The sequence below is a fragment of the Papio anubis genome, chromosome 7 (genome assembly GCF_008728515.1).
Source record: "Papio anubis isolate 15944 chromosome 7, Panubis1.0, whole genome shotgun sequence".
Taxonomy (NCBI): domain Eukaryota; kingdom Metazoa; phylum Chordata; class Mammalia; order Primates; family Cercopithecidae; genus Papio; species Papio anubis.
In genome coordinates this window covers 85,021,678-85,044,960 of record NC_044982.1, presented here as the reverse complement: position 1 = coordinate 85,044,960, position 23,283 = coordinate 85,021,678, and the positions used below count along the sequence as shown (strand labels likewise).

At 41.8% G+C, this 23,283-nt stretch overlaps 1 protein-coding gene and 1 pseudogene across 13 annotated transcripts in view; one reads left to right on the top strand and one right to left on the bottom strand.

Moving 5' to 3' along the window:
* CHD8 (chromodomain helicase DNA binding protein 8) overlaps nt 1-23,283 on the bottom strand; it is a 68,281-nt gene that overhangs the window by 25,470 nt on the left and 19,528 nt on the right. For 4 of the 13 annotated variants that reach the window (XM_031668260.1, XM_009211117.4, XM_021940992.2 and 1 more), the window contains 9 exons: nt 17,586-18,643; nt 15,711-16,082; nt 14,616-15,001; nt 13,504-13,618; nt 4,353-4,535; nt 4,202-4,270; nt 3,605-3,660; nt 2,976-3,093; nt 1,581-1,664 (listed from right to left, as the gene is read on the bottom strand). In XM_031668260.1, the coding sequence (XP_031524120.1) occupies nt 1,581-1,664; nt 2,976-3,093; nt 3,605-3,660; nt 4,202-4,270; nt 4,353-4,535; nt 13,504-13,618; nt 14,616-15,001; nt 15,711-16,082; nt 17,586-18,428 (2,226 nt within the window). In that variant the 5' untranslated portion in view covers nt 18,429-18,643. The other 9 variants (XM_009211123.4, XM_009211122.4, XM_003901535.4 and 6 more) reach the window with 5 other exon arrangements.
* Nucleotides 8,963-9,421, top strand: LOC108586826 (annotated as a pseudogene).

Sequence of the window (23,283 nt, the reverse complement as noted above, 5' to 3'; positions counted from 1 at the left end):
TGTTCAGATTTAAAGACAATGAATTATACTGGGTCCTGGATATCTAAGATTCTGACTATCTGAGTGAACCTGAAGACTTATAAAGTAGAATAAACTTTGGAATTTAACTCAGAGGTCCTATTAGAATGATGTATGGGAGGATCAAGACACTTGAAAAATTCATGAAAAAGCCCAGTTCACCCACTCAACACTAACATCTTAAAAAGGTTCTGCTGTTCTCTACTGGGTTACTGTATAAAGCGTCAGATGTGATAAAAATTTTCTTTATGACCCTGCTAAGCTAAACCAAAAAGTCCTACTAGAAGTAAAAATAAAGTGACAAATTCTAAGAAAATGATGGTTTATAGCCTAAAAAAATTTAGAAGTAAATTTAAAAGAAGAATTCACTGGTGGCTAAGACCTAGATGACCATTTAAAAATGAAAAAGGTGCCAGGCATGGTAGCTCACGTCCATAATCCCAGCACTTTGGGAGGCCAATGCAGGGAAGATCACCTGAGGTCAGGAGTTCAAGACCAGCCTGGCCAACACGGTGAAACCTCGTCTGTACTAAAAATATAAAAACTAGCTGGGCATGATGGCACACACTTGTAGTCCCAGCTACTCAGGAGGCTGAGGCATGAGAATTGCTTGAATCGGGGAGGCGGAGGTTGCAATTGATGAGCCAAGATCACACCATTGCACCCCAACCTGGGTGACGGAGTGAAGACAGTCTCAAAAGGGGGGGAAAAAAAAAAAAAAAAAGAAAAAGCAAAAAGAAAAAACTTAACTAATTACAATACAGATTCAAATGTAGATCTGGTTTTTCTTTGTTGTTTGTTTTTGTTTTTTAATTGAGACAGAGTCTCACTCTGTTGCCCAGGCTGGAGTGCAGTGGCATGATCCCAGGTCACCACAACTTCTGCCTCCCGGGTTCAAGAGATTCTCCTGCCTCAGCCTCCGAGTAGCTGGGACTACAGGTGTGCACCACCACACCTGGCTAATTTTTGTATTTTTAGTAGAGACGGGGTTTCACTATGTTGGCCAAGCTGGTCTCGAACTGCCAACGTCATGATCTGCCCACCTCGGCCTTCCAAAGTGCTGGGATTACAGGTGTGGGCCACTGCGCCTGGCCAACAGATCTGTTTTAATGACAAATGAAGAGATATTTAACTAATGGTGAGTTCAGGAAGTAGCCCATACTCAAGAACATGATTTGTAGAAAGCTAGGAGTGAGCCTGTACAAGTATCTTTATATTCATAAATTTAGGAATTTGTGAAGTATCCCCTTCCCCTGCCCCACACCCCACCTCCAACTGTATGTCAAGAGTCTCCCATTTAAAATACGAGGAAAAATGAAATCAAGGTGAATGACTTTTCTGTATTAGCTTCTACATGCTTGACTTTACAGAAAACTTTCCTTTTAGCATCTCTCCCTACTCCCTTACCTCCCATTATCTTTCAAAGGATTCCACAGAAAAATTTAGAAATACCTTTTCAGTCCAAGGGATTTTGCAGCCACACCTGAAAAAGAAAGGACTGACAAACCCACCAGCAGAAATATAAGAGGATGGTCACATTACTCCATGCCTCAACAACTCACCTCCCCATTGTCCTTGTCAATACTGTGAGACTCATCCAATATCCTATCCACCTCTACGTAATCTGGATTAAAGGGCTCTTCATCCTAGATGAGTTATGAAACCAAACAATAAGACCAAAAGATCACTGTCCAGCAAACCCACTCTTCTACCTCACCTTTAGCAGAGAATCCTACTTCAAAATTTTTAAAGAAATTAGAAGCTACCTGATGGGCATTCCCCTTTTTCATAACATCAAATCCTATGAATTTACCGGAGTCTATACCCAACGTCTCACCTGTTACCAGTGAGTGTCTCTTTCTAACAGAGGTCATTCTCTCCATATATGCTCTGGTGTCCATTTCTTCTTGTATTCTTAGAAATCCCTCTACTGAGTCATTGCCATAAATACACGTATATGTTCCACATTTCAAATTTTAAAATAAGACCTCCTTTGATTCTACATCTCCTGCAATGATTTTTCTACTCTGCTTTATACCTAAACTTCTTTTTTTTTTCTTTTGAGGTAGAGCCTTGCTCTGTTGCCCAGGCTGGAGTGCAGTAGTGTGATCTTGGCTCACGGCAACCGCCACCTCCTAGGTTCAAGTTATTCTCCTGCTTCAGCCTCCCGAGTAGCTGGGATTACAGGCGCCTGCCACTACGCCCAGCTAATTTTTGTATTTTTAGTAGAGATGGGATTTCACCGTGTTGGCCATGCTAGTCTCAAACTCTTGACCTCAAGTGATCTGCCTGCCTTGGCCTCCTGAAGTGCTGGGATTACGGGCGTGAGACACTGCACCCAACGCCATACCTGAACTTTTTCAAGGGTTTAAACACATGCTATTTCCATTCCTTCATCTCTTTCACTTGTCCATCCATCCCACTTTTTCTTCTACTTGCAACATACAACCAAAACTACTCTTATCAAGGATGAACACTGCAAATATAACAGACATATTTCTTCACTCATCTTGCTCCAGTGTTTATCAGTAAACCTGGATATTGGAAATTAAAGCTCCTTTATCCCTATTTCTAATCACATTGGATTAGAAATTTGAGAAAATAAATGTTCTCTCTTAATAACAGGTCTACAGAAACCATCAAGAACTAAAGATAGACATTAGAGGAAGAATGCCTCAAGTGGACCAGCAGTCAGTGTATCATCAGTTTTGAAAATACTTCATGTGCATTGAGGAAGTTAATTTCAAAATACCCTATAACTAATAAATGAACTATATTTAAACCTAAGAAAACAATGCAACGGCAGTTAAGTAAGGAAAGTCAATGACCAAAATTAAAAGTTTACACCCATATATACAAACCAATTACAAGTATTTTGAAGAATCAGCTAAGGCTGACAACCCCAGTAATTTGTGCTTCTATGAAAGAAATGACAGGCAATACCTCTTCCTAATTACCTCATGGAAGAAGTGTCTCATCTGAGCCATTTTGGTTTTGAAGCGCTTTAATTTTTGATGGATCCTCTTATCCTTCTCTAGTTGGGAGATAGTAGCCCATTCACAATGCAGATAGGAGCTAAGGGGGATGGAAAAATCCAGTCATGGTGCAAGTAAAAGAAGGTGGCAGGCTACTATCTGAAATTTTGGGATTAGTCGGAAGCAGACATAACAAATATAGGCTTAAATTGGGAAAGAGTCTCTTAGGTCAGTGCTTCTGAAACTCTAATTTGTATACAAACCACAGTGCTTGAAGGCCCACATTTCTAAAAAGCACCCAAGTAATGCTAATTCTGCTGATCCACAGAAGACCATATTTTGAGTAGCAAGATCTTAGTGCTAAACTAAGGTAAAGAGAAACACAAGACATTTTATCAGGAACCACCCTCACTCCACTTACCTACAAGGAAATAATAAGAGTCATGTCAATTCCTGAATTTCTCTCTGAATAGCCATTTTTCCCCATTGAAAATAGCAATCTGGGCTACAAGACTATAAAAAAGGGACACATTCCCATCCAGGATACCCAGGAGAACTTTTTACCACCCTGTGGAATTTGGGGTGACAAGCTTTTTGCACAGATAACGTACTAGTTCTTGTACTTGACAAAGAATTCTTCTGCTTCAGTATATTGTCCAGAAGGAAGCTAAGAAAAAAGAAATAAATTAGTTACTAGTCCCTTATTGGTAAAAGAATGAACTTTTTAATTTTAACCACACATTTCAGAACTTCACACCAATAATCCCTGAATATATTAATAACTCAGAGATTAAGGAACTAGTCTGGTACTTCAATAATAGAGGCCTGATAGCTGGAAAAAGTAAGCCTTTACCCACTCTAAACAGATAAATAAAAGAAGCACCAGTAAAGCAGTTCCTGTTTTCTAGCTAACTTTCCCCCATGATCTCTCACAACTAGACCCTAGCAATATATCTGAAATCCAAAGGTGCTCATTAAATAAAGCCTGTGAACATAGCATTACGGGTTAATATTAAGACAGAGAAGAGCCAGGCGCAGTGGTGCACAATGGTAGTCCCAGATACTCAGGAGGCTGAGGCAGAAGAGTAGCTAAAGCCCAGATGTTCACAGTATGCTATGATCATATCTATGAATAGCCACTGCACTTTAGCCTGGGTAACATAGTGAGAATCTGTCTATTAAAAAAAAAAAAATTAAAAAGCCTTCACCTCCTTCTTCACAATCCGCATAGAAAGCACTTTGTCTACAATGGCTGCATCTTCTTCACTGGGATTCTCCTGCAGCAAAAGATGGAGTCAGTCAACAGATGATTGTGATCAGCAAGGCAATCCTCTGAAATTACTTGAGTTTACAGCTTACCACAAAGAACTGCATGGAAGGCAAAGTCTCGCCATCTGGTTCTTGCACTGGTTCAGGGAGGATAGGCTCAGGTTTTATGGGACCAGTTACATCGACCTCTTCTTCTTCTTCATCATCTGTGATCTTTATATCCAGGTCCTCTGTATATTTTTTTCGCTTAACTTGGCGGTTTGAGCGTCTCTTCTGTAGAGCACAAAGTAGTTAAGAGTGACTGGTTAGGTCTCTCACAGAGAAGTCTTTTAAAATTATTTGCTCGTGGTCATATACTTAGATTTTACTCCAAAATTTTCATGAAAAATCAAACCAAAAGATGATAAGGAGATTATCTGTCAAACAATGTGATTTATTCTACATATTGATCATATATTAATTTGCTTAACTGCGTTATGAAAGGCCAAGAATCCACTGAGAAAAACCTGTCCACTAGTGGCAAGAAGCTCTGGGAAATCAAAACTGGATTCTCAGGCTGCAGGGTGCAATACAACTCACACTAGAAGCAATCCGGAAGTGCAAAGGTGCGAGAATATTTTCTTTCCATATTTTGCTTTTTTGTCTTAGTTCTAAAGGTTTTTTGTTTTAATAAACAGAATCCACTGTATGTACTGTTCTGCCACTTACTTTTTTACTTAATGATATTTCCTGGAAATGTTTTCCATATACATTTTAGATTTACCTTATTCTTTCAAGTGGCTGAATTAAACATTTTCTAATTAAGTAATTTAAGTAACACTTCCAGCTCATGATAAAAAACTGGGAAGGAGGCCTGGTGTGGTGGCTCATGCCTGTAATACCAGCACTCTGGGAGGCTGAGGCAGGCGGATCATCTGAGGTCAGGAGTTTGAGACCGGCCTGACCAACATCGAGAAACCCCATCTCTAATAAAAATACAAAATTAGCCAGGTGTGGTGGCACATGCCTGCAATCCCAGCTCCTCGGGAGACTGAGGCAGGAGAATCGCTTGAACCCAGGAGGTGGAGGTTGTGGTGAGCCAAGATTGCACCACTGCACTCCGGCCTGGATGACAGACCAAGACTCCGTCTCAAAAAAAAAAAAAAAAGGCCGGGCACGGTGGCTCAAGCCTGTAATCCCAGCACTTTGGGAGGCCGAGACGGGCGGATCACGAGGTCAGGAGATCGAGACCATCCTGGCTAACCCGGTGAAACCCGGTCTCTACTAAAAAATACAAAAAAAAAAAACTAGCCGGGCGAGGTGGCGGGCGCCTGTAGTCCCAGCTACTCGGGAGGCTGAGGCAGGAGAATGGCCTAAACCCGGGAGGCAGAGCTTGCAGTGAGCCGAGAGCCGGCCACTGCACTCCAGCCTGGGCGGCAGAGAGAGACTCCGTCTCAAAAAAAAAAAAAAAATTGGGAAAAAAGAAGAGATAAAATTATTTTTCAATTATGATTCTCTCTCTGGAAAACCTCAAAGAATCAAATGAAAGAACTACTGAAACTAGTAAACTTGAATGGTATAAAACTAATTTTTAAAAATTATTTCTATGTATAGATATAATCAACCAGAAAATATAATAAAAGATCCCATTTATGAAAACACAAAGATTAATTATCTACAAAACTAAATTGGCTGGGAGTGGTGGCTCACGCCTGTAATCCTAGCACTTTGGGAGGCCGAGGCGGGTGAATCACCTGAGGTCAGGAGTTTGAGACCAGCCTGGCCAACATGGTGAAACCCCGTCTCTGTTAAAAATACAAAAATTGATGGGCATGGTGGCAGATGCCTGTAGTCCTAGCTACTCAGGAGGCTGAGGCAGGAGAATTGCTTGAACCCAGGGGGTGGAGGTTGCAGTGAGCAAACCTGATTAGTATAAAATTAATTTTATACCAATACAAATATAATTTTATATTTAAAAATTTTATATTTAAAAATTTTATATTTTTGTTTTCACCCAAGAGACTGGCAAAAATCAGCAAGTTTGATCAAAATATTTTTAAATAAGAATTCATACACTTTTGGTAAAAGTACACATAGGCACGACTTTCATGGAGAAAAATTTGGCAACACCTTTTGACCTATCAATTCCACCTCAAAGATACTATCCTATAAATTTGCATATGTGCACAAATCTCTGGAGCATTACTTGTGGGAGTAGGAGACCAGAAAAAACCTGAAGGCCCATCAACAGGGGACTGGTTCAATAAATTATGCTATAGCCTTAAAACTGAATCATACTATAGAACTATTAAAAAAAAGTGCAGGATGGATGCAGTGGCTCACACCTGTAATCCTAGCACTCTGGGAGACTGAGGTGGGAGGATCACTCGAGCCCAGGAGTTCAAGACCAGTCTGGGCAAGATAGTGAGACCCTGTCTCTATTTTATAAAAAATATAAAAATAGCTAGATGCAGTGGCTCACGCCTGTAATCCTAGCACTTTGGGAGGCCAAGGTTGGCAGATCACAAGGTCAGAAGATCAAGACCATCCTGGCTAACACAGTGAAACCCTGTCTCTACTAAAAATACAAAAAATTAGTCAGGTGTGGTAGTGGGCGCCTGTAGTCCCAGGGACTCGGGAGGCTAAAGCAGGAAAATGGCGTGAAGCCAGGAGGCGGAGCTTGCAGTGAGCCGAGATCACGCCACTGCACTCCAGCTGAGGCAACACAGCGAGACTCCGTCTCAAAAAAAAAAAAAAAGTATATATATAGATATATACACACACACACACATACGTACGTATATATATAAATAAAAAAGAATGGGGTAGATTGATAATACCAAATGTTGAAGATGTGTATCAACTGGAACTCTACTGGTGAAGTATAAAACGACATAATCACTTTGGAAAACTTACAGAGTCCTACAAAGTCATGTTTGTATATTCACAAAGTCAAATATTACTGAAGAAAAAAATAAACTACTCATTTATTTAGCATGGATGAATTATCGAAAACATTATGCCTTTCTCACTGATGTGTGGGCAGAAGAAAAAGAACAGCAAAAAACTATGCTGAAAGAAGTGAGACCCAAAAGTACATACTGTGTGATACTACTTAAAGTTCAAGGCCAGGCATGGTGGATCACACCTGTAATCCCAGCACTTTGGAAGGCCAAGGCGGGCAGATCATTTGAGGTCAGGAGTTCGAGACCAGCCTCTCCAACATGGTGAAACACTGTCTCTACTAAAAATACAAAAAAATGAGCTGGGCATCGAGGCGCACACCTGTAATCCCAGCTACTTGGGAGGCTGAGGCACAAGGATCACCTGAGTGCAGGAGGTGGAGGCTGCAGTGAGCCGAGATCACACCACTGCACTCCAGCCTGGGTGAGAGTGAGACCCTGTCTCAAAAAATAAATAAAATAGCTGGGCACGGTGGCTCACACCTGTAATCCCAGCACTTTGGGAGGCCAAGGTGGGTGGATTACGAGGTCAGGATATTGAGACCATCCTGGGTAACATGGTGAAACCCTGTCTCAATTAAAAATTTTTAAAAATGAGCTGGGCATGGTGGCGTGCGCCTGTAGTCACGGCTACTCGGGAGGCTGAGGCAGGAGAATGGCGTGAACCCGGGAGGTGGAGCTTGCAGTGAGCCAAGATGGCGCCACTGCACTCCAGTCCAGCCTGGGCAACAGAGGGAGACTCTGTCTCAAAAAATAAATAAATATATAAAAAATAAATAAATAAATAAAGTTAAAAAAAATAGACTAAGTTAATCTATGGTAAGAGAGAGCAGAACAGCAGTTAGTTGCCTATGCCCTGGAGTGAGGAACTGAACTGACTACAAAGGAATACAGGGGAACTTACTGCGGTGATGATGAAAACATTTTCTTCACTTGGTGAAGTGACTTGGATAAATTTGTCAAAACTATACAAATAAAATTTGTGCATATTTTATGATATGTATATTCTACTTCATTTAAAAAAGTCTGGGAGGATATATAAACTAAATTATTTCTAGAGGGTATTTCTAGAAGATATTTTCTACTTTTTACTTTATATATTTCTGGATGACCGGATTTTTATTACATCCATCATATAGTATTCTTTTTTTTTTTTGGAGACAGAGTCTCGCTCTGTCGCCCAGGCTAGAGTGCAGTGGCCGGATCTCAGCTCACTGCAAGCTCCGCCTCCCGGGTTTACGCCATTCTCCTGCCTCAGCCTCCCGAGTAGCTGGGACTACAGGCGCCCGCCACCTCGCCCGGCTAGTTTTTTTTGTATTTTTTAGTAGAGACGGGGTTTCGCCGTGTTAGCCAGGATGGTCTCGATCTCCTGACCTCGTGATCCGCCCGTCTCGGCCTCCCAAAGTGCTGGGATTACAGGCTTGAGCCACCGCGCCCGGCCCATCATATAGTATTCTTAAAATGACCTTTTTTAAACAAAAATTTAGGAAACACATTAAACAAGTTCTTAGATTTGCTTTAAAATAATCCTGGGTGGGCCGGGAGTGGTGGCTCATGTCTGTAATCCTAGCACTTTGGGAGGCCGAGGCGGGCGGATTGCCTGAGCTCAGGAGTTCGAGACCAGCCTGAGCAACATGGTGAAACCCTGTCTCTACTAAAAATACAAAAAATTACCTGGGCGTGGAAGCATGTGCCTGTCGTCTCAGCTACTCCGGAGGCTAAAGCAGGAGAACTGCTTGAACCCGGGAGGCAGCGGTTGCAGTGAGCCAATATCGTGCCACTGCACTCCAGCCTGGGCGAGAGAGAGACTCTGTCTCCAAAAAATAAAAATAAAGAAAAAAATCCTGGGTGCTGTGCACTGGAGATCATGTCCGGGGACGGCAGCTGCAGCCAGACCCAGAGCCGGGCCATCCCTGCCACTCGCTGGGTGGTGCTGGGCAAAGGTATGCAGCTACAGCACAACCCCCCAGCCGCACACTCTTCAGCACCACCCCGGGAGGTACCAGGATCATCTACGACTAGAAATTCCTGGAGTGCCAGAACTCACCCATGACCAAAATACCCCCGAGAGATCTGTCCACCATTCCTGGGGTCACCAGCCCTGCCAGTGATGAGCTCCCAAAGGAAGCCAGCCAGAGCCACCTGTGCAATAGCCCAGAAGATAAGTGGGTTAAGTGGGTGGGCCATGAAGAATCGCTATTTGAGATGGACATTTAAAGGACCAGCCATCAGATCGCGCATTGCCTATAGGCCCCACCAGGCCTTCCTGGGAGGGATCACACCACCCAGGCCTTATGAAAGTTATCACACTGGGCAAGCGTGGGACATGGGGTCAGCCACCCTAGCTTTCTCTCCCTCTCTCAGGGCACCTGCCCCCTCCTCTTTGTGAAAACTAGCAGATTATCTCCTAGTGACCTAGTGCCTCTGCTGATGCGGGAGCTGCTGCCCCAAGGGGAGTGACCCCAGATAGCACACCCTGCAGCAGAGTGCCAGGAGTGCCAGGAAGTGGTCAAGAATGAGCCCTTCCTTCCAAATAATCCAATGATCGGCTCCTCTAGCCCTGAACCCTGAGCTCTGGGGGTGCAGCCATCCCTTCTTTAGGTTGATGTTTCTGGGAAAGCTCCCTTCCCCCTCCTCCCACAAGAGAGGAAATAAAAGCCACTTTCATTCGCCATAGGGCCAAAAGTTGGGCCCTGTCTGAAAAAATAAAATAATCCAAAAGGCGGGCAGGACTAGAGCGGAAGTAAGGACAGTGGGGAGTGAGTCATCTGTTGATAAATAATAAAGTGGGAGAATGGGAACATGGGACTTCATTAAAAATCTCCTTTTGTGTATGTCTGAAAATTTTCCTAAAAGAAAGTAGAGGAGGAGAATGGGTAGATCTATCTTTTCCACTAAAGAACAACCTCCAAGACATATCATTAGGGAAAACACACAGTAGAGAAGAGTAGGTATGGAATACTAATGTTTAGTGGAAGTAGAAGTAGAGGGTTCATGAAAGTAAGAAATATTTCCAGAAGGATATACAAGAAATTGGTAACAGAGGCTACCTCTGAGGAGAACTGGGAGACTGTGAAGCTGGGTTCTAGGAAACTTTTCACAGTGTCTACTTTATTGCACTGTTGTAATTTTTCTCACACACTTTTTTTTTTTTTGTTTTGTTTTGAAATGGAGTTTTGTTCTTGTTGCCCAGGCTGGAGCGCAATGGCATGATCTCAGCTCACTGCAACCTCTGCCTCCCGGGTTCAAGCGATTCTCCTCCCTCAGCCTCCAGAGTAGCTGGGATTACAGGCATTGCCAACATGCCAAGCAAATTTTGTATTTTTAGTGGAGACAGGGTTTCTCCATGTTGGTCAGGCTGGACTCAAACTCCCAACCTCAGGTGATCTGCCTGCTTGGCCTCCCAAAGTGCTGGGATTACAGGCATAAGCCACTGCACCTGGCCTCATATATGTATTTTTAAACTGAAAAATAAAATAGTAAATAGTCAAGTTAAAAAAATTTCACACAGGGCCAAAGGATAAAAAATCAAAGTACAATAACCATGACCCACTTACCATTCAACCCTTCTCTTCAAAGATACATATTCTTATCCATTTCTTGTATATCCTTCCAGAAAAAAATTGATGCATATACATATATGTACACACACAGACACACATACATACTTTAAACATTAAAAAGAGATACTGCATGAATATTGCCAATTTTACTTAACTATTTCTCCACCAATGGACATCTAATTTTTTTGACATTCTTGCTATTGCAAATATTTCTACAATACATACATCACTGCATTCTTTTGAGAACATATTCATAAGGTAATTTCCTAGGTGCAGAATCACTGAGTGAAATGAAATTAACATTCTAAATTTTTCCATATATTGAAACACCAACTTGCCAAAAAGATTGTCCCAATTAACATTCCCATCAACTGTGTCTAAGTGTCTGCTCCTTAACTTCACTGCCAATATTGTCATTCTCACTTGTCATAGACTGAATTGTATCCCCCCACCAAATCCACATGTTGAAGCCCCTAACCCCAGGACCTCAGAATGCGAATGTATTAGGGAAATTGGAAATATAGGGCTTTCAAACATTCACTAAGTTAAAATAAGGCCACCAGCTTGAGCCCTAATCCAATCTGACTAGCGTCCTTACAGAAGGAAGAAATCTGGATACACAAAAACACACCAGCGATGTGTACAAATAGAGGAAGGACCACGTGAAGACACAATGAGAAGGTGGCCTTCTGCAAGCCAAGAAAACCCTCAGGAGAAAACAAACTTGCAGACCATTTGATCTTGGATTTCCAGCCTCCAGAACAATAAGGAAATAAATGTCCATACCGAGCGCAGTGGCTCACACCTGTAATCCCAGCACTTTGGGAGGACAAGGCAGGTGAATCACCTGAGGTCAAGAGATTGAGACCAGCCTGGCCAACATGGTGAAACTCCATCTCTACTAAAAACACAAAAATTAGCTGGGCGTGGTGGCATACACCTATGATCCCAGCTACTCGGGAGGCTGAGGCAGGAGAATCACTTGAACCTGGGGTGGAGGTTGCAGTGAGCCGAGATTGCGCCACTGCATTCTAGCCTGGGTGACAGAACGAGACCCTGTCTCAAAAAAAAAAAAAAAAAGAAAGAAACAAAGAAACAAAGAAAAAGAAAAGAAATGTCCATAGTTTAAGACACCTAGTCTGTGGTATTTTGTTATGGTGGTCCTAGCAAACTAACAGACCACTTTCTAAATTTTAGTAATCTCTGTGTATTTTGTATTATTAAAAATTCCCTTCATTGTTTTTAACAAATACTTTATTACTTTATTTGCATAATCCTCTAATCCTTATTTAACCTTTACTTAAAAAACAAGTTGTTTTAACAAATCACGTCCATTTTGTGTTGCTATAACAGAGTACCCGGGATTGGGTAATTTATTTTAATAAAAAAAGAAATGTAGCCAGGTGCAGTGGCTCCTGCCTGTAATCCCAGCACTTTGGAGGCTGAGGCGGGTGGATCGCTTGAGGCCAGGAGTTGAACGCCAGCCTGACCAACATGGCGAAACCCTGTCTCTACTAAAAATTACAAAAATTAGCTGGGCATGGTGGCGCACACCTGTAATCCCAGCTACTCAGGAGGCTGAGGTAGGACAACTGCTTGAATCTGCCATAAGGCAACAAATCAGAGATGGAAGCCTACAAATCAGAGATGCCTGCCATAAGGCAACAAATCAGAGATGGAAGCCTACACTTCTGGTCTGGTTTCTTTTGGTCTCTTCCAACGTCTCTCATCTTCAAAACATAGGAAGAAACTTTGTCCTTAACTACCCTAGTTCACAGAGTCAGAATCCTGAAGTGTAGAAAAGGTAAGCCAAAGGGATTCTTGGAGAGTTCGAAGAGAGAGTCAAGTTCTGACCCAGCCAGAAGAGCAATCATGCAGCATGATTTCATACGATTTGCTTAGTATTTGAAACACTGGAATTTGAGAAAATGAGTATTGCTTTTTTTCTTTGAGACAGAGACTCGCTCTGTTGCCCAGGCTGGAGTGCAATGGCACGATCTCGGCTCACTGCAACCTCCACCTCCCAGCTTCAAGTGATTCTCCTGCCTTAGCCTCCCGAGTAGCTGAGATTACAGGCACCTACCACCACACCCGGCTAATTTTTGTATTTTTAGTAGAGATGGGGTTTCACCAGGTTGACCAGGCTGGTCTCCAACTCCTGACCTCAGGTGATCCACCTGCTTCGGCCTCCCAAAGTGCTGGGATTACAGGTGTGAGTCATTACGTCCGGGCAAGTATCGCTATTTTTATAGTAATACGCTCTTTGCCTAAAAAAATAATTTAAAGACACTGACCAGTGAGAGGCCAAGGCAGGCAGGTCACTTGAGGTCACGAGTTCAAGACCAGCTTGGCTAACATGGTGAAACCTGGTCTCTACTAAAAAAATACAAAAATTAGCTGGGCATGGTGGTGCATGCCTATAATTCCAGTTACTCGGGAGGCTTCGGCAGGAGAATTGTTTGAAACCGGGAGGCAGAGGTTGAAGTAAGCTGAGATCGTGCCACTGCACTCCAGACCTGGATGACAGAACAAAACTCTGTCTCAAGAAGAAAAAAAAAAAAAAAAAACAACAGAAAAAAAGACATTGACCAGGTCCATTGACCTTTTAGGCCTACGTCCAGTTTAGAAAAACCGAAGAAATGTGTATAGACTTACAATCTCTCAATATCTCCTTGGTTTGGTTAGCCATAATTAAACATGGTTTTTTTCTACTAAATTCTTTTGGGATCCTTTTACCTGAATGCTGCTTTCTTCATCTTCTCGAGGTGACTGTGCAGGCATGACTTCCACATCTGAATTATCAGATGAGGTATTACGTTTTCTCTTCTTACCCACTACAGGAGTGATGGTGCTAAAAAGGAAAAAACCAAATTCATTTTCAGCGAAGGCAAAGAAAATTTAGCAGTAAAAAAAACATAATTAATCTAAACAATCACATACAAAACTTCCAGACAGTCAATAGGACACACAGCTACTAAATAGGGTGTTTGAAAAAAAGAAGATATTAGGGTTTGTAAACCACTGACTGACCGTTATACCATATTTGACAAATCCTTATTACTGTGTTCACAAATATCTGAAGGAAGGTAGCACAAGATAGAAGAATAAATACCAGATTAAGATGCAGTTCCACTTCTGTCACTACAAGAGCATTAGTTTCATTATTTGTAAATATTAGAGAGATAATACTTGTCCTGACAGTTACTGAGGCTCAAATAAGAAATATAAAACTGTCTTTTAAAAGCTGAAAAATCCGGTACAAATATAAAGCATTATTATATTTGCACCCCAAAGCCTGAAGAATCCCACAGAGTAAAAGCTAGTAAGAGAGGAGAAGATATAAGACATGGAAGGGAAAGAGAGGACACTCAATTATGACAAGATTATGTGGCAAGCCATCACTTTTCTGTCAACACTGCTAAAAGTTAATGGTAGATGCTAAAATCTCCAATTTACAGATGAGATGCAAGAACAGGACAGCTATGTCTCCAGTAGTTCTCTTTTTACTGATGTGGGTGGTAGGAGGTAGTGAGAAATCTCTTTCACAGTACAGTAATACAAAATCAGGACAAATATATGAATGCAGAGTCACAGCTTTTAAAGGTAACTCCCAACACAGTGACTATCTTTCCTGTGCCTTCGTGTTTTCCTCTTAAAATATGCTAATTTCAATTTTCCATTTAACAAATCCTGTAAGCATTAGGACAGAAAAAAGGAAGGTCTTATTATTTTCTATAATAGATCACCTTGAACTATGTGGCTAGTAAATACATATAAGTTCCTCAACCCATTTTATAAATGAGTGCTCTGCCCTCAAATGTCCCATCAAAACGGCAAAGAGTACTCACTTTAGCTTACTCTTGCCCTTTGTTTTGGAGGTACCAGATGTTTTGTTCTTCTTTGGCTTTTCCTCTTTCAGCCTCTCCCCAGCACTCTTCTTCCTGCGTTTCTTCTCACCTTCCTCCTCTGGCCGAACGCTGGGCAACTCATCCTCATTTAAGACTCGAGGTATGTTCTGCTCACCGCGGGCACGGGCCCTCGCAATGGCTTCTGCTACAATCCGATTTGCTTTCTCTTGCTTCTTCTGGTGTTCCAATCTGCGGTTTTCCTCCATTCCTGTCTTTCCCCCCGAATGAGGAGCAGAGCTTGCTGGTGATGACAAAGCTGCCACTTCACTGGCACTTAGAACTTTAACTACAGAGAGCCCAGAAGAGGCCCCTTGGGAAGAGCCAGCCTATAGAAATAAAGACACTACAATTTCAACTTGCTTGTAGTTAAATGGCCTAAATAAAATCCAGCTGTGAAGCAGGGGGCTAGAAACTAGTTCTTTAATCCCTCAAGAACCAAGCTCAGACTAAATCTTATTGAACCTACACCTATTTTTTAAAATGTATTCTTTTGGTGGAAGAGGGGTGAGAAAAAGCAAGAATTCTGCCAAAATAAACTTCAGTATCTTTTTGTTATGCTTCCATCAATACACATCTCCATTACTTCAGAAAAATTACAACTAATATATCCAATATCGGGCTCTGGCCTAACAGTAAAAAAATTCAAATTCTACACTTGGCCTACCTTTTATCTGCCTGGGGGGCGGAGGGGGGCAGGGGTGGCGGGGGTGGGAGGAGGACTGATCACTTATTTCTTTATATCCTTTCTGAAATATCATTTAAAGGATATCACAAATCATTTTCATTTCACAATAATATTAGGAAAAGACTGTAAATGGAACAATTCAAAAATACATACTAAATAACCTCATATCCCAAACCCAACAATCCCTCTCTAACCTTTTAATAATATAATTAAAATAAGGTTTCCAGGGATGAAAGAATTAAGTCTGCATCTCAGTTCAGAGATACAAAACTAGAGTGGTTACCGAGGGCAACAGCAATGGACTAAGTAGTTTTGTTTTCTTTCTTTTCCTTACTATGTAAGTCTCTCACCTGCGGCTGCAGTACCACCTTGACTGGTACTGAAAGTCTTTGTCCTGGGCTTTGTCCTGGTCCCATTATCTGAGCCTGCTGTACAGAGGACAGAGTCACTGGCTGGCTTGAGGGTGGCTGCTGGGGCTGTGGCTGCGATGATGGTGGTTGTGGTACAATCTGGATTTTTTGCTGTGGCTGCTGCACCTGCAGCTGGATAGTTACTACCTTGGCAGGCTGCCCTTGGGCATTCTTGGCTTGAGTCAGGGCTGCCAGCTGGTTGCCCTGTAACACTATCTTGCCTGGTAGACTCCCTAGCACAACATGCCGATGTCCTTGGGGACCTCCAGACTGTGGCTGCTGGAGGACCAGGGTGATGCGTTTCGATTCACCCTAAAGTGAAGAAAAGAAATTGCAAGAGGAGTATAACATTAAAGAATTGTATACTCTGAAATATTTACACCAGTTTTCTTCATCCTAGAATCATAAAAACTGTGGGTCAGAAGACACAGTACAATTCACTTTGTTCATCATCCTATCTGTCTTGATAGAATCTTTTTTGTTATTTTCAGAGACAGGGTCTCGCTGTATTGCCCAAGCTAGAGTGCACTGGCTATTCACAGGCACAACCCTACTGCTGATCAGCAAGGGAGTGCTGCCCTGCTCGTTTCCAACCTGGGCCAATTCATCCCTCCTTAGGCAACCTTGTTTCCCTTGCTCCTGGGAGGTCACCATATTGATGTCAAACTTAGTGCAGACGCCTGATTAGCATAGCACACCAACAGCCCAGAAATCCTAGGCTCGAGTGATCCTCCCACTTCAGGCTCCTGAGTAGCTGGTACTATAGGTGCATGCCACCATGACCAGCTAATTTTTATTTATTTTTTTTGTAGAGATGAGGTCTATGTTTTCCAGGCTGGTCTCGAACTCCTGGCCTCAAGCGATCCTCCAGCCTCAGCCTCCCAAAGCGCTGGGACTATCAGCTGTCCTGACAGAATCTTTTCTACAATGCTTCTGCTCAGTAGGTATCAAGCTATGTTTTTAAAACTCCTGATGAAACGCTATCTTCTAATGCAGCAGTTCATTTATGGAAACCTATTAATACAAAATTCCTTATATTGAATTGAAATCTGCCTCCTTGTAGCTTCTTCCCACTAGACCTACTTTTTTTTTTAAAGACGGGGGTCTCACTCTGTGGCCCAGGCTGGTCTTGAACTCCTGGCCTCAAGCAATCCTCCTGCCTCAGCCTCCTGAGTAGCTGGGATCACAGGTGAGAGATATTGTGCCTGGCTAGTCCTACTTATCTCAATGCTGCGTCCCCACCCCCACCAACTCTTTTGGCCCTTTATTCAGATGCTAGAGCCTCTACCTTCTTACACTAGAAACTAACACTTTCACTGAGCAAAGTAGGAGGGGGACAATCTTAGTAATAATACAAGAAAGATATAAATAGCTCTTACAAGTCTTGCAAATATAAAGATAATTCTTCAAAGATGTTTCTTTGTTCCCATAGCATCCCATATTTCTCATAAAACTTTATCACACAATTATTGTGAACTGTTGCTTAATATCTGTCTTTCCTGGCAGACGGTGAGCTCTGTAAGGACAGGGACTGTGTTTGTCTTATTTAGCACCAGCTAGGTACAATGTAAACATGTAGTAAGAGCTCAAAAAATATGTTAACATTAACTGCTTCCACCTAGCAAGTACTTGTTAACATTAACTGCTTCCACCTAGCAAGTACTAAGTATGTGGCTGTCACACTAACTAATAAAAAGCAAAGATGGAATTTAAATAGGCTTTCCCAGAGAAAGCTCTCATGCGCTCGCTCTCTCTCAAAGAGTTGCTGGGCCCTCTATGAAACCAAAATTCACCTCCCCCTTTCACTCAAGTCACCTGGGTAGGTGTAGAGGTCAGTGTAACTGCAGGCTTCAGTGGGGGCCCTGTGGCCCCAGGGTTTCCAGCAGGAGCTGGACCCTTAACTGGCTGGAGGACCAGCTGCTTTACTGGTCGGCTGGGCTGGACAATGCGCTGAACAGCAGCCTGGTTCCCAGGGACCTTGGCGGCCAACACTGTATTACCAGAGACAATGGAAACACCTGGTCGAAGGGGTGTGCCGGTTAGCACTTTGGTAAAAGTGACTTTTCCACCATTGGCTGTGCCTGCCACCAGGGGCTGAGCTGTGCTGGTGATACCTTGGGCCTGAATTTGTGCCACATGGGCACCAGTGACTGAGGAGCTCGGTGGGGCCTTAAGGATAACAATCTTAGGGGCTGACTGAGGTGGCTGCCCTCCAGCACTACTGGAGGAGACAGCTGTGGCAGAGACACCCATGAAAGGATTCCCTTGGCTCAGGATCTCCTGGCTCTTGGAGACCTGCAAAAGTCCTGATGTTGGCGTCGATGTCTGTAAGACAGGTTGGGCTGGCTGCTCCTGGCTGGCAGGCTGAGTGGTATAATCATGCAAGGTTATGGATTCTGGAGCTGGAGCTGTGGATTCTTTGGGAAGTTCTGTGGGAGCTGTTTCCTCTGGTGGAGGGACCAGTTCACTTGCTGATGAATTCCCCACATCACCACCTCCACCATCCTGGTTCATCTGATCCAAGGAGTCCAGAGAGCTTGGCAGTCCAAGGGCTTCCTCAATGGGGTCTTGTGTGACCTGGTTAAAGCTGTCATCAGTCAGAGAGTCCAGGCCAAATAAATTTGGGTCATCAAACAGATCCATGATGGGGTCTGCCATCTTGGGAAAGTAATGGAGGGTATTTCTCCAAGGTCTAGGGAGGGAAGGGGAGGGGGGGTACTGGCTCTCCCCTCCCCTCCCCTATTAAGAAAAAAATGTACACAATGTAAGAGGACTACTCTTCAAGTATAGAGGCAAGAAACAAGTGCATGTCAGATTGTCCTGACCTTCATGGAGCAAGATGGCTAGGTCTTCAGAGGAAGATGGTGGAACTCCTGTTGTAGGAATACAAATACAAATGAAAAATAAGCAAAGTTGGTGATCTCAGAAAATTTTTCCTTCTAAGGTACTTTCTTAATATCAAATAGCATGAATATAAGAGGGAAATGTGAGGCAATCTGAGGATGGACATACAGCAGAAAGAACACTCATATTTCTGCTTCAAAACTAAAACTAAAAGAGAAAAATAACAACAACCCCCTCTTGGGCACTTACACCTACAAACTTTAAAGATTCTGTCTGTCAAGAGCATATGGCTGTCTCTCTCTGTTTAACGATTATTATTCTTTGGTAAAGATAAAATTTAAATTCATTTACCTTCTATTTTCAGTTTTTAAGTTAGTAGAACTCAAAAATATGACACAAGAATTACAGTGACTCTACAGATAAAGGTTTCTGGATATATTCTATTTTATAAATATTTCTTGTGTTTTATATATTTTTACTTACTATTGGCAAAAATAACCATCTTTAACCAAGGCTCATAGTACAATCTCACCAAGCTGATTATACAATTTTACCCAGGAAGTTTTGCAACCTTCATTATAGTTAACATATTAATCTATAGTAGGGTTTCTGTTCTCAAGTTCCCTCTCAAGAAACCTTTCTCATATTTAAGATAAAAAATGTCAATTGCAAAGGATTCCACATTTTATTTCCAATTTACATTCCCAACTTCCTCTCTTATCATCTCTTATATGTATCTTACATTCCAGTCCAACTAGACTACACAATTCCCTTAATGCGATTCCTACCTGTGTGACTTTGCTTATGATGCTGTACTTTCTGCCTGGAACACGTCCTCTCCATCCCAACGCCAATAATCTCTCGCAGCTAAAATCCTACCAACCCTCAAAGGTCTTCGAATCCATTAAGTGAGCCCTGAACCTCTGACCCTTTAACAACTGAGCAACTTGTGATGACTTGAATACCCACACCATTGTTTATACCTTATTTAAAGCACTTACATTTAATATTTTATTATAATGACCTAAGTCTGTCTATATCCTCTGAAGGCCCAAATGGTTACTTTGTGCAAATTGTAAAAAGTTGCCTACTTCTCAAGATGCTTGGAAAATTGCCATACTAAATATATAAAAGTTGGTTATGAATGTATGCAATGTACACTCTCCACAACCCTGTACCATGGCCCAGCTCCTCTTTCTCTAGGAGAAAGTTCTTGGATGATGGGGACTATGTCTTATTTGTCTGTGGATCCCTAAAGAACCAGCAGGACATAGCACATATAGTAGCTAATCAAAAAACAGTTAATGAATTATACTTGCTTGCATTATCTGGAGTAAACCATTTGATCCTCACAGAAACTAAATGGTATTCTTTGATTCTAACATGAGATGGTAAAAAGCTTCCTATCGGCCGGGCGCGGTGGCTCAAGCCTGTAATCCCAGCACTTTGGGAGGCCAAGACGGGTGGATCACGAGGTCAGGAGATCGAGACCATCCTGGCTAACACGGTGAAACCCCGTCTCTATTAAGAAATACAAAAAAAAACTAGTCGGGCGAGGTGGCAGGCGCCTGTAGTCCCAGCTACTCAGGAGGCTGAGGCCGGAGAATGGCGTGAACCCGGGAGGCGGAGCTTGCAGTGAGCTGAGATCCAGCCACTGCACTCCAGCCTGGGCGACAGAGCGAGACTCCGTCTCAAAAAAAAAAAAAAAAAAAAAAAAAAAGCTTCCTATCTTGAAAACGTGTCTTATGAATGGCTGAAAGTAGGTTTACAAAATCCATGCCTAGGGTTTTAAGTTCATGAAACTAGTGGAAAAAGGAAAAGCTATCAAAGACAGGGAAGTATGTCACCATATAACCCAAATATATGGAAAAGAAATATCTGTTCTTTGTATATGATGACAATATTTGACAATACAGGAAAGTCTTGCTTGGTAAGACCATTTCTCCTAACTTTTGGAAGACACCAGATAAGAAATTTCAGGGACACAGTCCTGACTGAAGGAGACTTTTCCATAAAACCCCCCATGCTATGTTTTTTTCCTTTCCAACCCATCTCACTTATCATTATAAAACAATATAATATGGGTTAATAGATCAGATACTCCAACACAAAGAGAATAAACACATGAGTCAAAATTACAAAGTATACATGGTAGCTCCAACAATGTTAAACAAGATCTTCCTTGCTTTAGTAATTGTATACTTTTCATATCTCAACCCAAGATCCATACCACCTCCCATTCCTGGCTAGGCTATTCCATCAGCTCATTCCAGCCTCTCATATCTAATATTTGCCTCCAAATTACTCAAAATGGCAATCAGAAAAGTTATTAATGTTTCCTGATTTAACGAAAACCTACTCAATAACTTGATATTAATAAATTTCCTCCCCATTATCATCAACTTTTTTCCAGTATACCTACTTTGGCACCAATTATCTTTCATTCTCTATTCACCATCAGAAGTTAAAGTATCTACAGCTAAGAGTAATACAAAAACAACAGTGAAAGTTTCTTTTCTTTTTTTTTTCAAGACAGAGTTTCGCTCCTGTTGCCCAGGATGGAGTGCAATGGTGCGATCTCAGTTCACTGCAACCTCCACCTCCTGGGTTCAAGCGATTCTCCTGCCTCAGCCTCCCGAATAGGTGGGATTACAGGCCTGCATCACCACGCTCGGCTAATTTTGTATTTTTAGTAGAGACAGATTTTCTCCATGTTGGTCAGGCTGGTCTCAAACTCCCGACCTCAGGTGATCCATCCACCTCAGCATCCCAAAGTGCTGGGATTATAGGCCTGAGCCACCACACCGAAAGCTTCTACTAAATAGAAGTTTATGTTGCAAATAGTTTATAGCCTGCTCCTTCTTCCACGGAGTATTTTGTTACTTCCATGATTCCTTGCTATTTGTTAATTCTAATGCTCTTCCTTTCCCCCATAATGATCCAATTTTAGGCCTAGATTTTTTTTTTTTTAAATAGGAGAAGCAAGGCTAATGGTTTCTGATGAATCTCCTTACCCCCATATTACTTAGTATAAGCTTTTTAAAGATCAATGCATTATCATTTATCTCTCCCTTCCCAATTTTCGAACCAAATTTCTGCTTCTCCTACTTCGGTCTATGCCTAATAATTTAAAAACCTTGCCACCAAGTATCATTACTTCTCAGTCCCATCATCTCACCTATACTGACCCAATTCATCTCATATTTTTATCCTAGTCTCCTACTTCTTTTCTAGCTCCCATCTTTAAACTGTCCTTGAGTCTTACAAGATTAAACCTTCTCCCAACATACATCTAACTTTTTTTAACCCTCCTTCTACTACTATTTGTGGGTTACTCTGGCTATATCCACAAATGGCTTATTTATTCTACCAAGCTCATCCATCTCATGAATCCTCTCATCCATCTCATGAATTCTCTTTCCTTGATTCAAACCCTAGTAGCAAAAATGAACAGATGTTAAGTGGGTTTCAAGGCAAAGTAACGGCCTAGATAAATAAGTCATACCAACTTTTATCACATTAAGAATGAAAAGCCAGTCTTGGCGCACCATTCCCCCAAAAGAGAAACACATGTATGTGCTCAAAAGAAAAGACAAAATTTAGTGGTCGTACTTAGTCACTTTCCATAATTACAAACTAATGACCAGAATCATGACAGAAATCTTGGAGGGCATGTTGGGGGTGAGGAATGGCAGTGGAAGGGAAAAGTAACAAACTAGTCAGTTAAGGTTAAAATCCAAGGCCATCTATCTAGAATCGCCAAATAACAAACCAATAACCTGTACAAAAATACTTTATTATATATGCCAGCATAGCCCTTCATTTTATGTCCTTCTTGAAGGTGAAACTACTGCTTCCCCTTGAGACAGGTAAACTGATGTTCTTCTGCAGCTTTACCACCTTTAATACAGTTCTTGATTTTTTTTGGAAATCTAGAGTCCCAAGTCTCTCATTCTTATTTTACATTATTCCTCAACCTTGCCCATTTCTATAATAAACTGCCTGTCCTATAAGAAAGTATTTTGTTTTAATTCTACCCTATATTTTTCCATCTCGATCTGTCCATACCTTTCAACAAAGCAGAGATTCTCAACCAGGGGATGGAGACTAAGGTCCTTAAGAAGGGTTTCTGGAAACTGAGGGTGGAGATAAATGTGCAGTTCTTAAAGGTGCATTCAGCATTATAATTTTATATTTATCAAGTGAAAAAACTACATCTCATTGTTTAGGCTATTTATATTTATTAACACTGGACAAAGCCTTCTTGGCCAGTGAAGATCTGTAAAAGACACATGTGAGGAGTAGGGGGCAGAGAAAGAAACATTCCTGGCTTGGCAGAGTTACCAATATCTTTGGGATGGGATAAGATTTCCTATAGCCTCTCAAAAGGAGTTTATCATAATTTACTGTTTATGAGGGATGAGAAACACTAGAAGAGATTAGTTCAGTCATCTAATAGATAAAATTATGTAAAATGAGCTACAGATATCTATTGCCCACTTATAGATTTCTCTGTAGTGACAACCTCTTAGAAGACAATGAACGAATGCAGTATTGAGCAATGCTGACCTCTTTCTGTAATGTGCACTTTTAGAAAGTACCACTCATGACCACTTAACCTCTAGCTGCTCAAAGATTTGGAAAAGAATAAACTATTTCATTTACTTCA